General features: G+C 44.4%; 1 protein-coding gene across 1 annotated transcript in view; it reads left to right on the forward strand.

The window, feature by feature from the left end:
- The window catches only part of CACNA1I (calcium voltage-gated channel subunit alpha1 I), a 367159-nt gene that overhangs the window by 193083 nt on the left and 149721 nt on the right, over positions 1-24355 (forward strand). Inside the window, exon 4 of the mRNA XM_054988139.1 lies at positions 1064-1161. Within this exon, the coding sequence (XP_054844114.1) occupies positions 1064-1161 (98 nt within the window). The remainder of the gene's footprint in view (positions 1-1063; positions 1162-24355) is intronic.

A 24355-nucleotide genomic window follows, 5' to 3' on the forward strand; every position in this document is an offset into this window, starting at 1 on the left:
TTTAGTAAGTCCTAAGAGCCAGATCCTAACACTGCTACCTATGTAATCTCTGTTTCCTTGTCTCCTTCTACAACTGCTGTCTGCCATTCCACTACTTGCCAGAACTGGGAACCAGAATTGTGCAGTGTATGTAGAGTTCCTTCCAGCATAGTTTATTCAGAGCCCAGTATTTGCTTAGCCTTACCCCAGCACATGACTTGTTATTACTCCTCATCAGCAATGGGACAAGAGTACCATCTTCAGAGAGAGAAACATGGTGGTCTCCCTCCTTCTGTCTTTTCTGCAACTCTGTCTGCTCTCAGCAAGGAAAAGATGCCCATGTGCTCAGTGTCAGCTTCTGATTACCTCAGCGAGAACATGTTATTCAAATCTCACTTCCCATGTTGTGTAGACTAGATGGCCCAATGAAAGGCACAGCCTGACACTTGCTCTGCACTTGTCTCCCTCCCGTGGGGGGTGTGTGTGTGTGCGTACTGCTACATCACCACTGACACTCTGGTTACAATAACACAGCACCTTATCCCTTGTGACAGACAAAATAGGTCAATGCCAGAGAAGACGTGGGTCCGGTGGGTCTCCTAGTTCGTTCCTGATGGCTTGTCAGACCTACCCTTTCAGCTTTTCTCTGTTCCAAAGGGTATTGATTATGGGGCTAGACGTTCTATCTTGGGGCTTGGTGTCAGCTTTTGTAAAGCACTGGGGGCATTCATGCTCTCTGCTAATCATCCCTGGAGGGGAATCTGTGCTCTGATCAGCAGTCTGATACTGTCACTAAAGTCCCCTAATAAAAATGCAGCCTTAGAAGTGCAGCACAGAAAATCAGCCATTAGCTTGGTCTCTCCAGTCTCAGTGGGGGCAACCTCACATATTATTAACATGCATGGAGCAATGCTTCATTTCTAAGACTTTCCTGCCAGCAAATTCTCAGGGTAGTAGGATGGGGAAGCACTGACACACCAGAGGGATTCTGCACCACTCAGTTTATGAGAAACATTCTGCATCCCTTGTTTCCCCTGCTGCTTTTGATATTTCTGACTTTCTACATTTCTCCTCTCCTTTTCAGAATGGTGGAATATTCTCTGGATCTCCAAAATATTAACTTGTCAGCAATCCGCACCGTACGTGTCTTGAGGCCCCTCAAAGCTATCAACCGTGTGCCTAGTAAGTCTGTCTGCCTTCCTTCTTACATACAGCTTCTGTCCCTTGCCAATGCATGCTTCTCTCTCCTGATGTTTTTATTTTCTTGGGGTAAGTTTACACTGAGTCTTTAGGGGACTAGATCAACTCATTAAGCATACCCAATCTCTACCCGCTGCTCCTGGCTATCTCTTCACCCCCACAGACCATATTTGCATTGCTGTCCAGAAATTGAGTAGAACTGACAGAGTTTCACATGGGAAAGGAAGTGTTAATAGACAAAATTCTGTGCTAAAACACTGAGCTGAAACCACAGAAATTTCCCATAAATGTGGCTTTTCCATGAATGTTATATTCACCTGCTGTAGCATCATAGTCCCTTTGGACAGACTGAGTATCATTAAGTAGAGGTGGGCACGATCCAAAAAAAATTACCCATCAAGCTGATCGTGGATCCGCGCTGGCGACGACCCCAAATCACTGATCCACACTGATCATCTCCCGTTTCTGATCTGTGGATCGGATCGGGGAGGCCAAAGCAGAGGGGCACCCTGCTGTTCCCAGCTATGTGGGAAGGTGGGTGGTGGTGGCGACCGTCGGGCCTGGCGGGCACAGGGAGGGGACGTTCTCTGTCTCTCTCTCTCTCTCTCTGTCTCTCTCTCTCTCTCTCTCTCTCTCTCTCTCACACACACACACACACACACACACACACTTAGAGCAGGGGGGGGGAGTTTTTAACCCGTCCCTGCCTCTCCAAATAGAGAGAGAGAGACACCCCTTCAACATGTTTCAGCCAGCTTTTTAAAAAAAGCAGGGAGAGAATCCTCCATTCCTCCCCACCCGATTTTAAAAGCAAGCAGCCAGACTTCCAAAAGCATATTTTAAACACACACACAGAGCCGTGAATGAGGTTTCCCCACAAAATACAGTGTTTTAAAAGCAGGTTAAAAACAGAGAGTGACAGACAGAAAAACAGCCATTCCTCCTACAAAGCCCCGTTTTTTTAAAAAGCAAAAAACGTTTGGAGTGCCCATGGCTACAGAACACCCCCTTCCCCCTCCCTCCCCTGGGTCTCTTCTCCCAACTGGTGGTGAGTGTGTTGCTGCTCCGTGGTTGGAAGGAAGCCCTGCTGATCAAGGAAAGCTGGGCTTCCATTCAAGTTTCCAGGGCAACAGAAGGAGGGCAAACACAGCTCAGGCATTCCCCTGGCTCTGTTGCCCCGGGAATAGATTACTGGCACCTGATTGTCTGCATCCCCGATCAGATCCCGATGGCCCGAATCAAGCCCCGATGAAGCCCCCCCTGAACGCTGGATCGGTCGCCATGGACGGCGCTGGGTCCCGATCACGCGAACGCCATTATCGTGGATATTTTTCTATCGTAATGCTGATCGTGCCCATCTCTATCATTAGGTACCATTACAACTCCTAGATACTCAGTTAGAAACATTTTTGTACCCATTCAGTTCTCTGGTTCATTTAGGGTTGCCAGGTCCAACTCGGTAAATTCCTGGAGATTTGGGGGGTGATGCTTAGCAAGGATGTGATGTCACTTTGTGACACTATGTCCTGTGATGTCACTTCCAGGTCATTCCTAAACCCCACCCCTTCTGTGATGTCACTTCCAGGGTGCGGCACTAAACCCCACCCCTTCCTGTGATGTCACTTATGGGGCACTCCCCTCAAACCCACCCCTTCCTGTTATCACTTGCTGCTTTTAAAATTAGAATCCCCCCGCTTATATCACTGTAGAGAGGGTGTCCCACACGCCAGACAGGAAGAGGAAGAAAATTGGTTCCTGCCTCCCTAACTGGATGGTGGGAATGTCTCAGAGAGAGAAGTATTCATGTTCACTTGTACCCAGACGATCTGGGTTCAAAAGAAAAATCTCATGACACTCAGTTCACCATTCAGTTCCTACAAAGCTGGAACACCTGGGTATGATAATCAAAAGAGTGTTGTCTATCCCCCACCAAAGGAAAGGTCAGGAAGACCAAATAGCTGGCCAAGACTGCCATCAGAGTGCAAAATCACTTCTCACGATACTACCCAAACTGATGGCCAACAACAATGCGATACCTTGGGGTCGTCTACGTCCAAGATCGCTTCAGACCTTTCTCAGATCTTATTAACAACAGATCATGAAGAAGACAGATCTTTCCATTCAGGTACCAGTTCAGATCAAAAGATTCATGACCCTTAGAGAACAACAAATATTTACAAATGCAAGCATCACAGGTTAGGCATGTCTTCCAACCTCACCTTTCCCCCCATCTTACATTACTTATAAGCTTTCTATGACTAGGGCTGTCACCTCTTAAATGTTTCTTAATTTATCAATCAGATTACATGTAGCAAGGGCCACCTCTGCTGAGGGATTCCCTCTTCTTTTCTGCACCCAGGTGGGAATAGCTTTTCTGGTATGATGCTGTTAATACATTCATATACTACCTAAAGGTGTGTGTGCTTTTTTCTGAATAATCCCTGTGCTATACATGTTATAAAGTGATAAATAAGCTTCCAGCCCTAATAGTTAACAAAATTATGAATCTGTGCATGTTACAGAGAATGTATACAACAGCTGTGCTCTGATAAGTTCATTATACGATAAAAATTTACATGTTCAGGAATGAGTCTCTGCCCTCATACAGTGTTTAGCATCTCCAAGGTGCCATCCAGATGAGACCTTCAAGCTCAGCTTCGCATGCAGTTCTGTCCCTTTCCACTTGCAAATTAGCAAAATGCCAATTGCAGTTATGAGATCTGGTAAGGGCACTATTGGGAGGGAAGGTGGCATGGTATAGCTGGACCTCAACAGATCTCAGAAGTTAAACAGGGTCAGTACTTGGATAGGAGACCACCAAGGAAGACTTGGTGGAGGAAGGAAATAGCAAAGATATTTTCTGTCCCCCATACAATTTTTCTAATATCTGATCTGATGAAGAGTTCTGTCGAAATTAAAAGTGTCCATGCTGTTTTGTTAGTTTGATGGATGTTAATACTCTAAATGGGTGTGTGTTGTTTTTGGACATATTAGAAACAGTAACTGATCCTCAAAAGTAGTTGCAGGAAAATAACTTTTTGAACAGTTTGTGAGCAAAGTGATTGCCTCAATTTTACTATGAGGGAATGGAAAGGAAACCAACCTTCAGAGAATGCTCAGTAACCTTTATGATGGTCAGTTATTTTCATATCCATTCTCTAATGTAGCAAGTACACTGTGTTAAAGCCCTTGCTATGTTCTGAAGTATATGCTTTTGAAACCTCTATTTCCTTGCCAAACTCCTGATATTTTGTTTTGGCACATTACACTCTGAAGTTCTTCAAACTATGTGTGTGGTGGTGGTGGTTGGGGTATATCTCTTCTAAATAGTTTCAGATGCTCCTAAGAGATTCTGAACTTCTTTTCAAGTGGGAGTGCAAATGGATGGGCACTGGAAAAAGTAGTCTGATTTCCACCCCCCCATACACCCCTTCCCTTCTTTCTGCATTTTCATAGTCACATGCGCTCTCTCTCTCACACACACACACACACACCCTCCCTCTGTCTCAGTCACGGAGACCCCTCCTGAAGTGTCTCAGTCCATGCAAGGAGGGAACAGCTGCATGCAACACCAAGTTCAGGCTGTCCCAAGATGTGTCAAGCCTTTCCAGTCCTATCCTTTGGGATGTTTGGGTGACAGGCAGAGGGAAGGCAGCAGTACTAGCCAGTTTGGGCAGCAACAGTCCACTGGCTTAGGGGGAGCTCTTAAATTTTCTTAGCTTGCCAGCAGGAACTAAAAGACAGTGGCTGCATGCAGCTTGCATGCACACACTCAGCATCCTGGCAGAAAACTGAGAACTGGGGAGCTGAGGGGAAGGAGACGTCAAAACACAGGCTGCTTCAGGCTGCCTGCACAGGCAGGAGTCAGGTGGCTAAAGACTTGGGTCGAATCCACATTACTCAATCTAGGTTGCATGTTCCCCGCATTCTCCATGCAATCCCGAGTGCCAGTCACATTACCTCATTAAACAGACGCATTTCATTCGCATTTCTCCCGAATATGTGGTAACAGGTTTTAATCGGGAGTTTCACGGTGGACGTGAACGGGCAAATGTGCAATTTACGTGGTTTTTTTTAAAAACCACTCCCCTTCCTGTCTCTCCAGCCGTTCCGAGAATTCCTATTGGCTGATTCAACTTTCAAGTGCTCCGTAGTCTGCAAAAGACTGTTTTTGACTTCATAGCGTTGGATTTATTGATCATGTGGTTTCTAAATCAAATCTGGTCGTTTGAAAAATCATTTTGGGGTGAATCCATCCTCAGAATGGACTCACGAAACATCCTTTTTAACTGTTTTTTATTTTTCTCTGGATTACTGTGATATTGAAATTACGGTGAATCAATCATTCGAATTTAAGAAAACACAGAGCAGAACCTCCATCACGTCCCCATGTTTCCCCCAAGTTATAATCGGTCCCCAATGACATTTTACATTTCCTCGAAAACTGTCATGGATGATGTTCTATAACCTCACACAAGGAAAATGGGGCGCGAGACGTGCGGGCACACTGTCGGGTCTCCGTCAATGCATCAGAAAGACAAGACATCGTTAGCTATGTATCGTGATTTCGTTATACCAAAGTTTTGTGCCAAAAAAAAAAAAATTGGCTACAATGTGAGAATCGCGTTCTCATTGTGCGGCTTCTTCTCTCTTTTTTTTTTGAAATTTTATTCTGGACTTCTGAAATAACAGAAAAGTCAGTTCAAAAAAATTTTTAAAAAATGTTCCCGCCCACAAAAGTGGATATTCCAGTCGCTGTGTGACTGTAGGAGCTCACGAGAACAACGCATTTGAGGATGGAATGTGAACGGAGGGGAGACGTTTGCGGATTGAAGACAAACGCAAAAATACCAGGGAAAATGCGGGTGAGAGGTGAATGTGGATTCAGCCTTGGTTTGCTCAGGTCTCGCTCTCAGTCACTTGTGTCTGCAAAAGGGAGCTGTGTGACTCTCAAAAGTTTATGCTTTGAAAATCTTGTTGGTCTCTACAGAGCCACTGGACTAATATCCTACTCGTCCTCTGCCTTCCCCTCCCTTTCCCTCCAGGCAGGAAATGCAAATGCAAATGCAAGCTCAGGCTGCTTGAAGACTTTTTGCATTCCCTCCCTCCAGTTCTGCCCCATTTTCCGTGCTCTCTGTCTTATCCTGCAGGGAGCTCTTTCAGGGTAATTCTCAACCTTCTGCAGACAGAGTGTGCTGCAGACAGGATGGAGGCAAGCAACTGCCCAGGACAAAAGTCTCAAATGGGAGAGGAAGCGGAGAGGACTCAGAAAGAAGCCGAGCTTCTGTATTGGTTTGCAAATTTTGCAAACCTGTGAAAGTTGGAACTAGCCAGCTAAGACTTGCTTACCAGCAGCCACCAACTCGTTCTCTGCCAGGCACACAAAGCAAGATTTAGGAAAGGCAGCGGGCAGCACGAAATAGAGCAAGTCAAGGTTCCCTGCAGCAGGGGTGGGTGAGTAAAGGAGTGAAACCTGAGACTCAGAAGGCTGTGTGCCGTGGTAACTACTTGCTTAGACTTGCTCACCCCCATCCCCCAGCCACACAAAGAAACAATTAAGAGTACCTTTAGGAAAGCCCTGAATTGATTGAGGAGGGTGTGGACAGTACCAGGAGTCTCCATTAGGAGAAGAACTCAACCTAACCTATTTCTCCTACTACAGAATGCACACAGAAGCTTTGTACACTGGCTTTTACCCGGAGGGGACGCTCTAGCTGAAACTTGTCTTCCTTCCATAGAGACTAGGAAGGAAGAATGCTAGAGCATCCCCCTGGCAGCAGCCATTTTCTGCCCCCGCTGCTGAATGCATTAGAAGAGGGGGGAGGGGGCTCAAAGCAGGGGATCCCCCACCCCCAGCAGGGGACTGGCAACCCTAGGTTCATTTCTTTCCTTTCTCAATTTGAATTATCCCTAAACCATTTTTGAGCAAAGCATTTAGAATGGTATTCCAATGCCTAGAGGATTCTCGATGGGACAAATTTAAATGGGTATAATTTTCAGAATTATATAGCTTCTTCTGTTTTGTCAGACCTGGAATCAAAATTTATAATACTGAATTTTCAAAACAAATTCCTCCAAGAAGGAGAGATTAGTTAAAAGTTAAAAATAGAAAGGGAGAATCAAGCGGATCAGATCTCATCAGGACACTTGCATTTAAACCAAAATAATAGAAGTTCAGATGGAATACATAATACAGATTAGAAGGTACAAATAAATCCAAGAAGAAGGCAATGAGCAGAGTTAAGAAAGCCACTTAGGTAGGGTTTGCTCTGAAAAGTGAAAGTCTTGCCAATAAGGTGTGGGGGCGGGGGTAGCACAAATGTCAGCTGGCAATAAGGCAAACAAAGATCACAAAACATTAAAACAGTAATGTTTTTGCTTAAATTAAGCAGAAGAAAATTGGCTAGAGAAGAGGTCAGATTATTCGTCAACAAAGTCATGAAGAGATAGATGAAGGAGAGCAGGAAAAGTGAAGAGAAGTTGGATTAATTTGTTTGCATCAATTTTGCAGTGGAAAATGTTGGGCATACCCACTCCTAAAATGCAATTTTTGGTTCAGATGTCTGAAGAACTAAGTCAAATAGAGCTGACAAGCGATAAAATTCTCAGCTAATGGCCAAATTAAAAATTAACAAGTTACTGGGTTCAGAGTATGTATCTTAAAGAACTCACAGGAAATATCTTCTAATTAAAATATGGAACTTGTCACTAAATTGGCCTCATTGCGCTGGAAGATTGGAACATAGCCAAGTAACAGCTTTTTTGTTTGTGTAAAAAAGTGGGGTGGGGGGTGGGGTAGGAGCCAGGAAATTACCAGCCCCTTTGCACAACCTCTGTATCTGGTAAATTGGTGAAAGTTTTGTTAAAGAATTAATAGCACATATTGAAGAACAAGCCTTGCTGAGGAAGAATTAGCATGGCTGTGCAGAAGAAGGAACTCACAGACCTTTGGAGTTCTTCAATGGTGTCGACTATTTGTAGATAGGGATGAGCTGGTATACACTTACTGGTTTAGAAAATGAATTTACTGCCTCTCCCGAAACTGCCCAAGGCAGCTTACAGAATATATAAAAAAATGTCAGCCAACATAAGTAAGACTAACCCATCCAGCAAGAAAACTGGCTCAGTCCAGCAGTCATAAAACCAGCAGTACGATCAGCACAGGGGCAGACCACATAAAGGCACACCAAAATCAAGCATGAATCAGGCAAAATACAGGCCACAATCTTCCTAAAATATATTAAAATAACCAAGTAAAAGGAGGAATAAAAAGTTAGCAACAGAGTAGGCACCAGGTCAGTCTCTGAGAGAAGGCATTCCAAAGACAGGGTCTCCCCACTGAAGAAGCTCCAGTTGCCACTTGCCTCACTTCTGTAGGTGGGACATAAAAAGCAGTCTTGAGACCAAGGTCTTAACTGGCAGGCTGGACAGCACAGAGGACGATAATCCTTCAGATGCTCCAGACCCAAGCTGCTTTGGCCTTTAAAGGTAGGCATAAACACTTTGAAATTCAATTCCATTGTGCCTGGAAAGATAGGCAGCCAGTTCAGATCTTTCAGCACAGGACTGATAGTATTGATATATTTGCTTTATGTTACTGTCATGAAAGGCTATAATGAAATATTACTATCTAGATAAAGAACAGGAAGTAGAAGGTAGGAATAAATGAAAGGAAGCACGCCATGGGATCTCACAAAGATCTGCATTGGAACTGATGCTATTTAATTTATTCATAAATTATCTAGAAATCAGAAGTTTGTTGGTTACACCAAATTTAGAATAGTGAAATACAAATTAATTACTAATTACAAATTAATTACTAATTACAAAGAGTTCCAGAATAATCTCTCCAAACTGGGTGAATGGGGAACACAACTGTAAGATGATGAACATAGGGGCAAAAAAATTTCCTAACTTCACACAAACACTACTAATGGGGTCTATAGTGGCTAACTAGAAAAGGGACCACGGGATCATGTTGAATAGCTCGTGAAACCACTGAGTCAAAGTTCAGCAGCGGTGAAATGGCAAATCACATTCTAGGGATTATTATTAAAGGGTTAAAAATGGAACAGACAGTATAAATGCATGAAGTGGATGCATTTGGAATAATGTATGCAATTTTGATCATTTCTAAAAAAGGATATTATAACATCTGGAAAATGTTCAGAGAATAGTAGGTAAGATTATCAAGAAATTGAAGTATGTATCCTTGGGAAAAAAGGCTAAAGTATTTAAATCAAAAAGAGTCCAGTAGCACCTTTAAGACTAACCAATTTTATTGTAGCATAAGCTTTCGAGAACCACAGTTCTCTTCGTCAGATGCATGGAGGGCAGAAAGAAACTGGTCAAATATAGAGGAGGAGAGGGGAGGGGAGGAGGAGAGAGGGGATGTAAACAACTCCTTTGATATGGAGATGCAGACAGCTCCTTTTGGTGTGGGGATCAGTTTGCTTGTGTAAAGGTTCAAAGGAGTTTGCTGTGTTAGTCTGTAGTAGCAAAATCAAAAAGAGTCCAGCAGCACCACCAAGACCATACAATTCCACTGCAGCACAAGCACAAGTATTTAAGGTTTTAAAAAAAAAATGGAAAAAAGATGACTAAGGGGGATTATGATAGAAGTTTATAAAATTATGCATGGTGTGGAAAAGATGATAGACTGAATTTTTCTCCCTTTTTCATAACATTGAAACTTGGGATCACCAAGCACAATTAATTGGAAGTAGATTCAGGAGAAACAACAGAGAGTCCTTTTTCATACAATGCATAATTAATTTATGGCATTCAGTACTATAAGATGATGGCCATTGATTTAAATGGTTTAAAAAGAAGAGTGGATCTATTCATGGACACTAGGTCTTCCATCAGCTATTAATCATGAAAATTAGATGAAATGTTCATGTTCAATGGCACTGTTGCTCAAATGGCTAACAGAACAACTTTTATAAAGATATGGGGCAACAGAAGATGCCCAACAATTTGATAGTCCACGTATGCATCTCAGTGCAATATATACAAACACTTTAGTGTGCTATATTTTTTTGAGTCTTGCTCAGTTCTGTGGTGACATAAATTTGCAATGCTCCCATGTTGACTCTGTATGTCAGGCTTCTGATTCCTGGGAGGCAAACAACAGAGGTGGGTTATAATTAGAGATGGGCATGAACAGCAATATGAACAAAAAAAAGCCACGAACAGCCCAATTTGCTGTTCGTGAACAAGCTGTTCATGAGGCCCCATTCTAAATGAACAGGTGGTTGTTGCAAACCTCGTTCGTTGCTGTTCGTCAAGCCAGACAGTCTGGCACCTGCAATCAATTCCCTTGGCAACTTAGGCAGGGATTGTCTGAACTCTGTCTGAACTCCTGCTGTTGCCCTGGAAACCCCAATCTAAGCCCAATTTAGCTTCGTGCCCATCTCTAGTTATAATAACCCTCACATGCTGCATCCTTCAAGCATCCAGCCTATCACTTAAAAAGAGAATTTTGGACTTAGATGTGTCCTGTTCTTATTCAACATGTCCCTTTTAAGATTCTTCTGTCTTTATGGATCCTTTTTGAATTGTTATAGTATTTGTTGATATTTCTCCTTCTGCCTTTCTCTTTCTTTTTGTTTCTTTTTCTGATCATTTATACAATAACTCCTGTGTCACAAGTCAGTCATAATCCAATTGTGTAGCTTTCTGGAATGAGGGTTTGAAAACACAAACAAGGTTAACATAATAGCTTTATAAATAGCTATATATAAATAGCTTTCTGCCAACAAGTGATGCCCCAACAATTTGAGAGTCCCTGTACCCCTCTCGTTTTTCTATGTTGAGTTTTTTCTTAGTCCCCCAGTGCTGCCTGAGTGGAATAAAGTTGTAGTGCTCCCATGTTGAATCTGCATGTCAGGCTTCTGGTTCCCCCTCCTCCTCATGGCTGTTCTGTCCCTCACAGCTTCAGTTTCCTTTCAACTGCCTCACTGACATACTCTGGGAAAAATTAATCTCAGGCAACAAGGTGGATCCACTGTTTAAAGACCAAACTTCTCGGACAGCTTCTGATTTTCTGATCAGCTCATTTCCCTTCCCTAATTGCAACAGATCTGTTTTGACTGGTTCCCAAACTGCCAAGTCTCTGTATTCTCTGCTGTCCAAAGCAGCATACTGATTCCAGATCCAAAATAGTAGTCCTTTTGCCTATTGTCCCTCAGTTAAATATCGTTCTTCCCCTTTCCCTCTTTCTTTCCTCTCTCTTCCTCTTCCACCATTAAACTGCTTCTCTCCTCCAGTTCCATGGCAACAGTTGCCTGGAGCAATGCATTTGTCCTGACTCTGAGCCCTTCCTAGATACCTACTGTACACATTGAGTAGCATCACGTTTCTCTTTTCCTTCATTCCATCCACCCAAACCTCTCAACATCTGCCACAACCATTTTTTTTTAAAAAAAATTGTGTTGCTAGTTGTCTTTTATAAAACTGGGAGTAGACTGTTTAGGAATATGCCTGTTGTAGAGTAAGGTAGGAGGTCTTACTGTGCTACAGCCAGAACTATCCTAGTTTTGGTAATTTCAACAAGGGGAACTTCCTATAAGCAAATCTGAAGATGGCACCATTGAAGAAAGGTGAGGTGCAGTGATGTGCAATAGGACCAAGCAAAAAGGACACATGACTTGAGTGTTCTTTGAACACTGTATCTGTGCATGAAGATTGCCTTTGCTGTTGCTCACATTACCACAGTGTTTGATAGGCACCTACCAAGTCCTGCGCCCATCAAAAGCCTGTTCAAATTGAAGGAAGAGCAGAAAACTGTACAGTGTATCTGGGTGCCAAGCAATGAGGAGGGAGGCACCGGGTTTACCAGCATTGCTCACAGAACCCCAGGAAGCATTTCTGGACCCAGACTGAACATTGCTGTTCTGGTGACACTTCAATGAACTCCTTGCAATGCTACTGTACAAGTGTGGCTTTAATAAATGTGTTTCATGAACACTTGTAGGGACATGCTGGAAATATGTAAATAGTTCTTATATTTCTCTTTGGAACTATGATGTTAGGCTGTGAATTCTTAATTTGGAAATGTTATCTTTATTTTCCTTACCTATCAAATGCTGGTACTAGTACCCACCCACCCACCACCCACCCTTTATCTTATAGGGCTGCCTGAAATCTTATAACAACAACAACATTCGATTTACATACCACCCTTCAGGACAACTTAATGCCCACTCAGAGCGGTTTACAAAGTATGTTATTATTATCCCCACAACAATAATTACCCTGTGAGGTGGGTGGGGCTGAGAGAGCTCCTAGAAGTTGTGACTGACCCAAGGTCACCCAGCTGGCTTCAAGTGGAGGAGTGGGGAATCAAACCTGGTTCTCCAGATTAGACTCCCGCCCTCTTATCCACTACACCAATCTCGTTTTCTATATAAAGATGTTATTGGACCCTCAACTAAAAAGAGCTTTGTAAGAGCAGAACATTATGATTCATTTCTTCCAAATAGTTTAGCTCAGTTCCAAATAGTTTAGCCCTATAAAGCAGCCCATGGTAAAGCCCCAGGCCTCATTAGATGAATTAAATCCCAAATGTAAACATTCTCTCTGGAAGTCTAATTTACAAGTGTTGGGAATGAGTATGGAAAATGGTTTTGATGCTGAAAATTAGTGCCTTGAGCACAGAATTGGGAATTTCTAACCCTTGTCCTGTTTCCCGGGGCTCTCCTTGCAGCACCTGGAGAAGTCACCAGTTTCATTGGTCTGATTTTCTGTTGTAATGCTTTGGTCAGAAGTGTAGTTGTTTCCCCCCCACCCCCATTCCGAACCAATTCTCCCATTTCATTCTCATTCCACAAGAAGTCAATTGGAAGAAATATCCCGAGTTTGCCAGGCAAAACCAAAAAGATAAAAATGAAAAACAACATTAAGAAATTGTGGTAAAGAGTGATTTAAAACAATACAAATATGTCAGTGTGAGGAGGAGAAGACTCAAGGTGAATTACATATTGTAAATCAATATGATCTACGGCTGGGACATTCAGTAAATAAATGCAATAGGGTACTGGATAGCAGAATATTTTAAAACAAGCAGAAAACTGATACAAAGCTAAAACAATGTTGAAACAAAACATAAGCAGGCAGAAATCTGATACAGAACTAAACAATATAGAAACAAAACATAAGCAATTTAAACATGACATGTTTAATGATGAAGAAATTACCTTGTAGGAGCATACTTTCAGCAACAGATCGTATACAGTATTACAGTGCAGCTACTGGACAATTGCATTAATTTTCCATGTAAGCAAAGTGATGCTTAAAATTATACAGCAAAGACTCTTATCATATATGGAACGAGAAATGCCAGATGTTCAAGCTGGATTCAGAAAAGGAAGAGGCACCAGAGATCACATTGTGAATTTATGATGGCTAATAGAACATACCAGGGAATTTCAGAAGAAAATCAGCCTGTGTTTTATGGATTACAGCAAAGCTTTTGACTCTGTGGATCATGAAAAGCTATAAAGAGTCTTAAAAGAAATGGGGGTGCCACAACATCTGATTGTTTTGATGCACAACCTATACTCTGGACAAGAGGCTACTGTCACGACAGAATATGGGGAAACTGAATGGTTCCCAATTGGCAAGGGTGTCAGACAAGGATGCATATTATCTCCCTACCTGTTCAACCTCTATGCAGAGTATATCATAAGGAAAGCTGGATTAGATCTAGAAGAAGGTAGAGTGAAAATTGGTGGGAGGATCATTAACAATTTGAGATACGCACATGACACCACATTACTAGCAGAAAATAGTGACAACTTGAAACGACTACTGATGAAGGTTAAAGGAGAAAGCGCCAAAGCAGGATTACAACTGATCAAGAAGACAAAAGTAATGACTGCCGAGGAATTACACAATTTTAAAGTTGACGATGAGGTAATTGAATTTGTTCAAGATTTTCTATTCCTTGGCTCAACCATCAACCAACAGGGAGACTGCAATGAAGAAATCAGAAGAAGATTGAGACTTGGAAGAGCAGCTGTGATGGAGCTAGATAAGATTCTTAAAGATAAACATGTCTCTTTGAGAACCAGGATCAAGATAATCCAAACTATGGTATTCCCCATTGCGATGAATGGATGTGAAAGTTGGACAGTAAAGAAAGCTGACAGGAAGAAAATTGATTCATTTGAAATGTGGTGCTGGAGGAGAATTTTGCAGATACATGGACAGCCAAAAAGACAAATAAGTGGGTACTAGATCATATCAAGCCTGAATTCTCCTTAGAAGCTAAAATGACAAGACTAAGGCTATCATACTTTGGTCACATCATGAGAAGACAAGATTCTCTGGAAAAGTCAGTAATGCTAGGAAAAATGGAAGGCAGCAGGAAAAGAGGAAGACCTAAAACGAGATGGCTTGACTTAATAAAAGAAGCCACGTCCTCCAGTTTGCAGGATCTGAGCAAGTCTGTTAAAGATAGGATGTTTTTGGAGGTCTTTCATTCATAGGGTCGCCATAGGTTGGAAACGACTTGATGTCACGTAACACATGCACACACATCCCTCCTACCTGCTTAAAAGCCTTCCTGAATAATTCAGTTTTGCTTAGTTTGCCAAAAGCTAGTAGAGTGGGAGCCTTTCTGACCTCACCAGGCAGGCCATTCTAAAGGCAGGGGCCACCACAGACAATGCACATGTATAGGCAGTTGTTGATTTTGCCCATTTGCGGGGTGGCACCTGCAGAAGGCCCTGTCCAGATGAGAGAAGCTGCCATGGCAGAGCATAGGGCAAGAGGCAGTCCCATAGATATGAGGGACCAAGGTCATGAAGGGCTTTGAATATGATAGCCTTGAATTGATCCTATTAACTGATGGGCAGCCAATGGGGTGACTGCAGAATTGGAGTAATATGCTTGTTCCGCCTAACTTCTGGTAGTACCCAAGCCGCAGCATTCTGCACCGACTGAAGTCTCTGAGTTGACTTCAAAGAGAAGCCTATGTAGAGTGTATTACAGTAGTCTAGTCTCTGTTACCATGGCGTGAATCCAGGCGGCCAGATCAATCAAGACAGGGTGCTATCTTCTGGGCTAGACGGAGTTGGAAGAATGCATTTTTTGCTGCTGCATTAATTTGCTTCTCTAGCAGCAATGCTAGATCCAGAATAACCCCTAGGCTGCTTACCAAACCAGCATCACTTCTGTCTTATTTGGGCTCAATTTCAGTTTGTACAATGTATTGTCGAAGGCTTTCACGGCCGGAGAACGATGGTTCTTGTGGGTTTTCCGGGCTGTGTTGCCGTGGTCTTGGCATTGTAGTTCCTGACATTTCGCCAGCAGCTGTGGCTGGCATCTTCAGAGGTGTAGCACCAAAAGTCAGAGATCTCTCAGTGTCACAGTGTGGAAAAGATGTTGGCAGGTCATTTATATCTACTCAGGAGGGGTGGGGTTGAGCTGAGTCATCCTGTAAGAGTTTCCCCGGGTGTGGAATGCTAATGGAGGGAGGCTTCACTGTATCCTGAGGAGGTTCTTTTGCATATGGATTGGTGCTTGATGTGCTGTCTTGCGTGGTTTAGATTATTAATTTCCTCATTGAGGAACCTCATCTAAACCACGCAGTTCAGGTAAATGGCTACTCCAGAAATGAAATCCGAAGAGCAATCAAACCCAGGATGAATCAAACAACCAAGGAAAAACAATCTCCTACAGGAAAAGTGTTTTTGCCATATATCAAAGGAATTATTGATCAGATGGGAAAGCTTATAAAAAAGCATAACCTTCAAGCAGCATTCAGACCCACCCGAAAAATACAACAGATGCTACGATCAGCAAAAGACAGTAGAGACCCCCTCACCTCTGCAGGAGTATACCGTATACCCTGCAGCTGTGGACAAGTGTACATCGGGACCACAAAGCGTAGCATCCAGACAAGAATAAAAGAACATGAAAGACACTGCAGACTTGGACAACCTGAAAAATCAGCAGTGGCTGAACATAGCCTAACTCAAACAGGGCACAGTATCTTATTCCAGGACACCAAAATACTGGACAACACTTCCAACTACTTTGTTAGACTGCACAGGGAAGCCATTGAAATTCACAAGCATAAGCAAAACTTCAACAGGAAAGAAGAAACCTTAAGAATGAACAGAGCATGGTTTCCAGTTCTGAAAAACACCAGGCTAACAAAACACTCTACACCCGACAATAGCCCTGCAGAGAAGATTAGCACATCAAGCACCAATCCATATGCAAAAGAACCTCCTCAGGATACAGTGAAGCCTCCCTCCATTAGCATTCCACACCCGGGGAAACTCTTACAGGATGACTCAGCTCAACCCCACCCCTCCTGAGTAGATATAAATGACCTGCCAACATCTTTTCCACACTGTGACACTGAGAGATCTCTGTCTTTTGGTGCTACACCTCTGAAGATGCCAGCCACAGCTGCTGGCGAAACGTCAGGAACTACAATGCCAAGAGCACGGCAATACAGCCCGGAAAAACCCACAACAATCATCAGTTTGTACAGTTTCATCCATTTAATAGGGTTGTTATGGGGTGAGGAATATCTTGTTCCAAAATTCATTTTTAAGATACAGCCATTGATTCATCTTATCCTCTCTCTCTTTTTTTTAAGAGCAGGATTTCTCAGTTCTCTTCAAAGCCAAATTAGGGTTGTTAAGAGAAATGATCTTCTTTACCCAGTTTCTCCCTGAAATTCAACAACTCTTTTCCTCTTTTTAGAAATTTGGAGTCAGTTTCTAATCTGTTCCTTTTTGATCAAAGAGAAATTTGAAGAGAGAAGGGACAGAAATGGAAGGTCTGCAAATTTTCAGAATTTCACTCTGCTCAGAGGCAGGCAAGGTCTTTACAAGTCTTCCTATTTTCCTGCTAGAGTACCACCCTGGGTGTATAACATAAAACAACTGCAAGGGCTGAAGTTACAATCAGGGGCCTTGTTTTCTCATTGAAGAGAAGTGAAAGATAAATCCTGGTCTAAAAAGAGAATAAGAGGAATCAATGGTTATATCTAAAAGCTTCCTCGGGAGGTGGTGGACTCTCCTTCTTTGGTGATTTTTAAGCAGAGGCTAGATGGCTATCTGACAACAGTGCTTATTCTGTGAACCTAGGGAAGGCAGGAAGGGTTACATCAGTACTTGGTTCTCATGGCCCCTTCTTACATGCCAAGGGTAAGGCCAATTGAAACCTTGGGGTCAGGTAGCAAATTTTGCCAGCCCAGTTTGGCTAGGGATCCTGATGGAGTTTTGCTATCTTCTGGGCATGTTGTAAGGATCACTGTGTGTGTAGGAGTGGGGAGGTATTTGGGAATTTCCTGCATTTTGCAGGGGGTTCAACTAGATGACCCTAGAAGTACCTTCCAGCCCTGTGATTCTATGATTCTATAATTCTAAAAAAGGAATTTTGGAAAAAGAAATTATCCAACCCATAAGAACCCTAACAGTGAGTGATGTCATCACCCTGTGCCAGGTTCTGCTCAGTAGCTGTGCACTTGCATGGTGCTGTGGCTGAGACTTTGGGAGATTTGTCACTGCCTCCGGACAGCCAGCAGTAAGGATACCACATCCGCTCCCCATTTAGTGACGCTCAGTGATGGGGCTTAGAACGTTCCCCCTGAGTTGTGCTCATTCAGACATCTCTCAGTCTGTCCTCTATAAAATGGGAACAGCTGCAACCAGCAGTGCAAGAGCATCCACTAAAGCCTGCATATGTAGTACTTTTGTGAGAGATCTTACTGGGTTCTTCCTATAATCCCTTAAGGAGTGAGAGAATGTAGGAAAATGGGGAGGAATTGTTTGTGCTTCAGTGGATCTGAACATCCAGGGCTGGGTTTGAGTCGTGATTCTGCTGTTGCTTAATTGTGTGATCTCTGCTTATTGAGCTTGGCTGAGGAGGAGGAGAGGGAGGACATAAGCCCAAATGTAAAGGCAGAAAGCTGGTGTCTTTGTGGGCCTAATTAAGCAATAGTGAAGGCTACAACATGGACAGATGGTAAGGTTTTTGTTTACGGGTTGAGTCTTAAATTTTTAAAATTATTTTTCTTTATTATGCTTATGCTCATTATATGAGTTCCTTTATTAGATTCGTTTTTCATTTTCATTGGTTTTAGTGGAAAAGACATTTCTAGCTCTATTTTTTTTCTCCCACATAGTTAACTGGGAAGAAATTTTCAGGGATTGGTACCACTCATCCAATAGATCCTCTTTGCCAAATTTCAGGCAGGTAGGAGAAAGTGTTCCCATTTGAAAGGCAATTAGAATTCTTACTTGCAGGGTAGGCATGAGAAAGCCATTGGCAACCCAAGAAAACAGAAAGTGTGGACTAGAGATGGGCACGATCCAAAAAAATTAACAATCAAGCTGATCGTGGATCAGCACCGGTGACAATCCCAATTTAACGACCCGCACTGAGCATCTCCCATTCCCAATCTGTGGATCGTGGAGGCAAAAGCGGAGGGGCACCCCGCTGTTCCCAGCGATACAGGAACAGTGAGTGATGCCGGCGGCATCTGTGTTTGTGTTTGGCCGTCTGTGTTTGGTCGTCAGAGCTGCCTATCAGGGTTTGCAGGGATGAGATTGGAGTGCCCATGGCTACAGAACACCCCCTTCCCCCTCCCTCCCCTGGGTGTCTTCTCCCAACTGGTGACTGCTTTGCTGCTCCGTGGTTGGAAGGAAGCCCTGCTGATCAAGGAAAGCTGGGCTTCCATTTGGGTTTCCAGGGTGACAGAAGGAGGGCAAACAGAGCTCAGGCATTCCCCTGGCTCCGTTGCCAGGGGAATAGATTGCTGGCGCCTGAGTGTCTGGATCCCCGAACCGAGCCCGAACACCCCAATCCAGGCCTCTCCCGACTGCTGGATCGTTGGCTGTGGATGATCACGATCCACCGGGTCACGATCGTGCGATCGCCATTATCGTGGGTTTTTTCGATCATAGTATGGATCGTGCCCATCTCTAGTGTGGACAGATCCTCATGTATGAGTCCGTGCTTTCAAGCAGGTGCTAAATAGTCTGTTTTTCAGCTATTTCCAAATATTATTTAGTTGCTAATTTTTAAATTATTTATAATAATGAAGTTAAAGAAATGGGCCTATTAGGATTGAGTTTTATTAGTTAATGTTTATTTATTTAGAGCATTTTTCCCCAAACCAGACTCAGTATCAGAGTATGTTATTGGAAGTTTTGTTGGGTTAATTAGTTAGGAGGCTAGCTATGGCAAAGTGGTAGAGCATGTGCTTTGCATACAGAAGGTGACCGTCCCAGATTCAACTTGTGGCATCCTCAGTTTAAAAAAAAATCAGGTAGTAAGTGATGTGAAAGACCTCTGCCTGTGTTCCTTGAGAGTTGCTGCCTGCCAAAGTAGACAATTCATGGTCTGCATCTGTAGTCCAACTCCTGTTCACAAGTTATAGTGAATCCATGTACCATCTGTGAACAGAGTATGCTTGATTTTTCTTTATATATGTGTTGAGTAATCCCCATGTTGTGTTCAACATTTGTACAGCTCAATGTGTGCTGTAATCCCCACATTTATCCAGTCATTGGTCAACAGTTTCATTCATAAAGTGAATATGTGTTAACTGTTTCTTACAAACAAGTGCATGCCAGTTGTCCATGCGTTCACTGTAACATGCAACCTGGAATTCTATAAGGCAGCTTAATGTGTTCTGCATTAGACTGCAGTTTCCTAACAGACACCTGCATCATATTATTCTATGTATTTAAAAAGTGGGGGAACAGCAGCTATGCCCCAATTGTTTATCAGCAAATATTTGTTTTTATGTTTTATTTTATGTGAACTTGTCAGTTGGAACATCCATTATTACACTAGGCTGAGGTGCAGAAAGCGCAGTATGGCATATAAGAGCAGGGCTGGATCTAAGGTTGGCGGTGCCCCGTGCAACCCTTGTCTGGCCCTGCATCATCACACAGGGCGGGCTTACCCGTCTGCACGGCAAGCCGGCCACCCCAGCGACCAGTGCGCCGCAGAGCTGGCAGTGGTGGCGTGGGCATGTGCTGGGGCGGCTGGCTTGCCATGCAGGCAGCTGAGCGCAGGGCTAGGAGGCCCTCCGCGTGGTTCGCTTGCTCCGTTGCCCCGTGCTGCCCATGTGGCAAGCCGGCTGCCCCAGCACACAGTGTGCTGTGGAGCTGGTGGCGGCAGCGGCACAGGCGCGTGCTGTGGTGGCTGGCTTGCCGCGCGGGTGGCTGAGCGCAGGGTTGGGAGGTCCTGCACACGTGGCAAGCCAGCCGCCTCATCAGTGGGGCAGGCAAGGGCCTCCCAACCCTGCGCTCAGCCTCCTGCACAGCAAGCAGTGGCACACTCCTGGAGGCTGGCAGCCACACCCGACACCCCCTCTCTGGCGGCACCAGGGGCAGGCTACCCCCCTGGCCCCCCCCGATCCAGCCCTGTATAAGAGCATCAGGATTATTTTGGTTCTCTTCAAACAATATTTCAAACCATGGTTAAGTAAGCTTAACGATGGTTCTCCAAATATCCAAATTGCCAACTGGTTGTTCTAAATAAAAGAATTGCATAGAAATTAATCTACTGTGTTTCTGTGGAGAATTTTTTAATGGCTTATGCTGAACATCAAAATAGAACAAGAAATCTACTTCATCACAGCAAAGGTCCATCTTAATCCAGCATACTGTTTTCCACACTGACCAAATAAATGGTTGCTTCTAAGAAGCCTACCAAAGGAGCCTTTCTCTGCTGTTGTTCCCAATATTCAGTTGTCTTTAAACCTGGATCCATCACTGGATTTTCTGAGATTTACTTTAATATTAAAAAGCAGCTGTGGAGGTGTGGCCCCTTATTTGGGTTCAGGTCAAAGCATTAAGGAGTGTGTGTGTGTGTGTGTGTGTGTGTGAGTGAGTGAGAGAGAGAGAGAGAGAGAGAGAGAGAGAGAAAGAATTTCTGTTGGAGAAACTGCTAAGGGAAAAGGTTTACCTACTATTTAAATGGAAATTTGGAGATTTGATCAGGAATCTCCTACATCATCATGGGTATTGCTTTGGGGGAGCCAGCTATACCAAGTGATAATGGGAAGGGCTGGTACAAGACTAGTCTTGCTGACAGAGGGCAGAATATCTAGGTGGTGATAGCTGTAGTACTAAACAGCTTATTAAATGCAAGAACAGGCCATTTTTTCGATACCTACCTTCTCACGCTTGTGTCTACTTTATTTCACCTTGATGAAGTCAGTACATCAATCTAAAAAATTCATTTTGAATCCTATCTTCCAAAGAGGTGAGGACCCCAGATTTCTGACCCTGTGAAACCCCTCAGCAGACAACAAACCATTAATTATCTCTCTGAGGTCTGTTTCATTCAATTAGGCACTAAACGTATTAAGGCCTAATAAGGCAGTCCCTTCTAGGCCAACATTCTCAATCTTCTTGCTTGTAACTATGTCATGTCAAATGCTCTACTGGAGAGAAGCTGCATTATGTGAACAGCTTTTTCCTGGTCTGCTAATGCAGTTACTTGATGAAGAAAAAGGGTTTCTCTGACATTCTAAAAAGAAAATTCAGGTTAGTAATTACCTGTTATGATCTTTGCACTCACAAATCCACTTTTTATGATGTATTTCTAGACCAAGCTGAGCTTATTGGCTTATATGTCCCTAGACTGTTCTGTTCAGTTTTGTTCTCTTCAGTAAAGATGCAGACTATACTTGCTTACTTCAATGATTTCTTTCTCCAAATGTTTCAGCTCACAAGAAATGTTTCCATATTTTAGTTGGCACGACTCTGGTTTTATTTATTTATTTATGTCATTTATAGTCCGTCTTTCCCACTGAGACCCAAGGCATATTACACAGTGTGAGATTAGTACATTCAATATCAAGAACACTTCCATAAACAATGCCATAGGGTAAATAGATACAAGTTTACAAAGATACAGCATTAGCAGGAATCCAATACAACATAGTGATGAAGTCCATGATTCCAATCCTAGCTCATTAGCAAAGCATCTGAGACCCCCTCCCTACAATCCAGCCCTCCTATCTGAATAGAAAGCCTTTTTGAATAATTTGGTTTTGCATTGTTTGCACCTATCATGTCATAGGTGGAGTTCTAGCGGTTGGGCAGGTCCTGATAGAGGTGGTGCTCGGGGTCCCCCCCCGCCTCTAGAGCAGCTCGCGGGAAGAATTGATGCTGAGGGAGAAGTGGGAAGCAGTGCGATGGCAGCTGTCCAGCAGTTTGCACGTCCACAAAGTTCCCTCATCCCAGCTGTCCCTCGGCTTGCTCCCCAGCCCAAGAACATCCTTCATTACCAGGTGCAGCTTGTGCGCCATGCACACCAGGCCCAGGAAGGATTCTTCTTTCAGGGCTGCCAACATGTTGCTTCTCGCATCTGTCACCATGAAGCCACGAACAAACCCTTCCCCCCCAGCCGGCGTCCACTCCCTCAGAGCCACCTTTATGGTGGTGGCAATGTTCTCCCCAGTATGAACCTCGTCCATCTCTCTGGCCTGGAGAAGAACTACCCTGTAGCCCGGTGTCAAGCGTGGCACCTTTTTTCGAGTGCCACTTCTTGGCCTGGGATGGCGGAGGCCCTCTGGCTGCCTCCAATGGGCAGTGATGCCAAGGTAGCTGAGATGGCAGCTGCTCCAAAGGTCTGCTGTAAAGTGTATGGTATGGCCTTTGGCAGCTGACAGCTCGCTGAGCACCATGTCTCGTACACACTGGTAGAGGGCAGGCAGGATTCGACAGCCAATGGTGCGTCGTGATGGCATGGAGAACCATGGGGCGAAATGCTGAAGCATCCTGCGGAAGCCCACACCCTCCACAACGGACAGGGAGAATCCTTGTAGGATAATCATCTCTGCCACGATGTGAATGCCCGCCTCCTGAGTCCTCGACCTCACCCTTTTTAGCGGCACTGTCCCTGACCCCAAGGGAACAACCTCTGCGGGTGCGGCCTACTTGAGCATTCCGCTCCCACCAGCATCACCCTCGGGGCAAGGTTTCTTGATTGGGGTGGATTCCAGTGACCCTCCAACCGATCCCTGGTTAAACGAGCTGGTAGCCCTGTTTCTCCCCCCAACGGATATGTCACTGGCCGAGGATGGAGACCACAGGTTCGGGTGGTGCGTCTTCAGGTGCCTAGTCAGGTCTATCAACAACAGGTGCTTCAGGTCATTGCCTCTGCGCACCAGGGCACCACAGGCACGGCACCGCACCACACGGGGGTGATTAGGAAGGGCCTGAAAGTGCCTCCATATGGCGAGGTTGAAACATGGCCCACTAACTGCTCCAGGGAAAGGAGGACGAATGGTTACAGCAGGCTGCGCTGTGGAGCTTGCCCTGGAAGACAGAGTGATGGGTGGACTGCAGCCAGGGACAACACCGAGAGTTTGGGATGGGGACAGGCTGGATGTTTCGTCGAACCCAAACCATCCCTGCCCCTCGTCAAAAAAAATTTTTTTTTAAAGAGCCCCTCTTCAGCTGGCTGCAAGTCCTCTTTGACCTCCTCATCAGCCACCACAGATGTATCTTGGGGAGGAGGAGTTTTAGTTGCCCCCAAGCCCCGCACAGTACTGCTTCCTGCAGTGTAACCGGGACAATCTTTGCACTTCCCCCCAACACCCTTGGCCCCAGCCCGAAGCTTCATTGAGCCAGCAAACAACAATTGAGGAGAGAGAACACTGTGAGCCCTCAGCAGAGGTTCCCACCACAGAGCTTGGCCCCAGGGCCTGGCAGCAGCCCTGGAATCAGAGGGAGGGGCTAGAGCCCTAGCCCAGCACTCCCAGAGACCTGACCAGATCAGGCACTAGTACTAATAATGTGAGCCCTCAGCCAAGGTGCCCACTGAGCTTGGCCCCAGGGCCAGGGAACAGCCCTGGAACCAGAAGGAGGGCGTAGAGCCCTAGCCCAGCACTCCCAGAGACTTGACCAGATCAGGCACTAATAATCAGTGTGAGCCCTCAGGCGAGGTGCCCACTGAGCTTGGCTCCAGGGCTTGGCAGCAGCCCTGGAACCAGAGGAGAAAGGTCCCTATTACCCCCACACTTAAAAGCGTCAGGCTCCAATGCACTCTCCCTTTCTCTCAAAAAAAAAACAACGCTAGCAAGCACAGCAATAGCTCTCTCTCCCACCTGTTGCTTGCTGAAACTGAAAGTGAGAGCGTGCAGCACTCTCCCTTTTATAAGCAGAGGTCTCATAGAGAAAAG

The sequence above is a fragment of the Eublepharis macularius genome, chromosome 9 (genome assembly GCF_028583425.1).
Source record: "Eublepharis macularius isolate TG4126 chromosome 9, MPM_Emac_v1.0, whole genome shotgun sequence".
NCBI classification, from domain to species: Eukaryota; Metazoa; Chordata; class Lepidosauria; order Squamata; family Eublepharidae; genus Eublepharis; species Eublepharis macularius.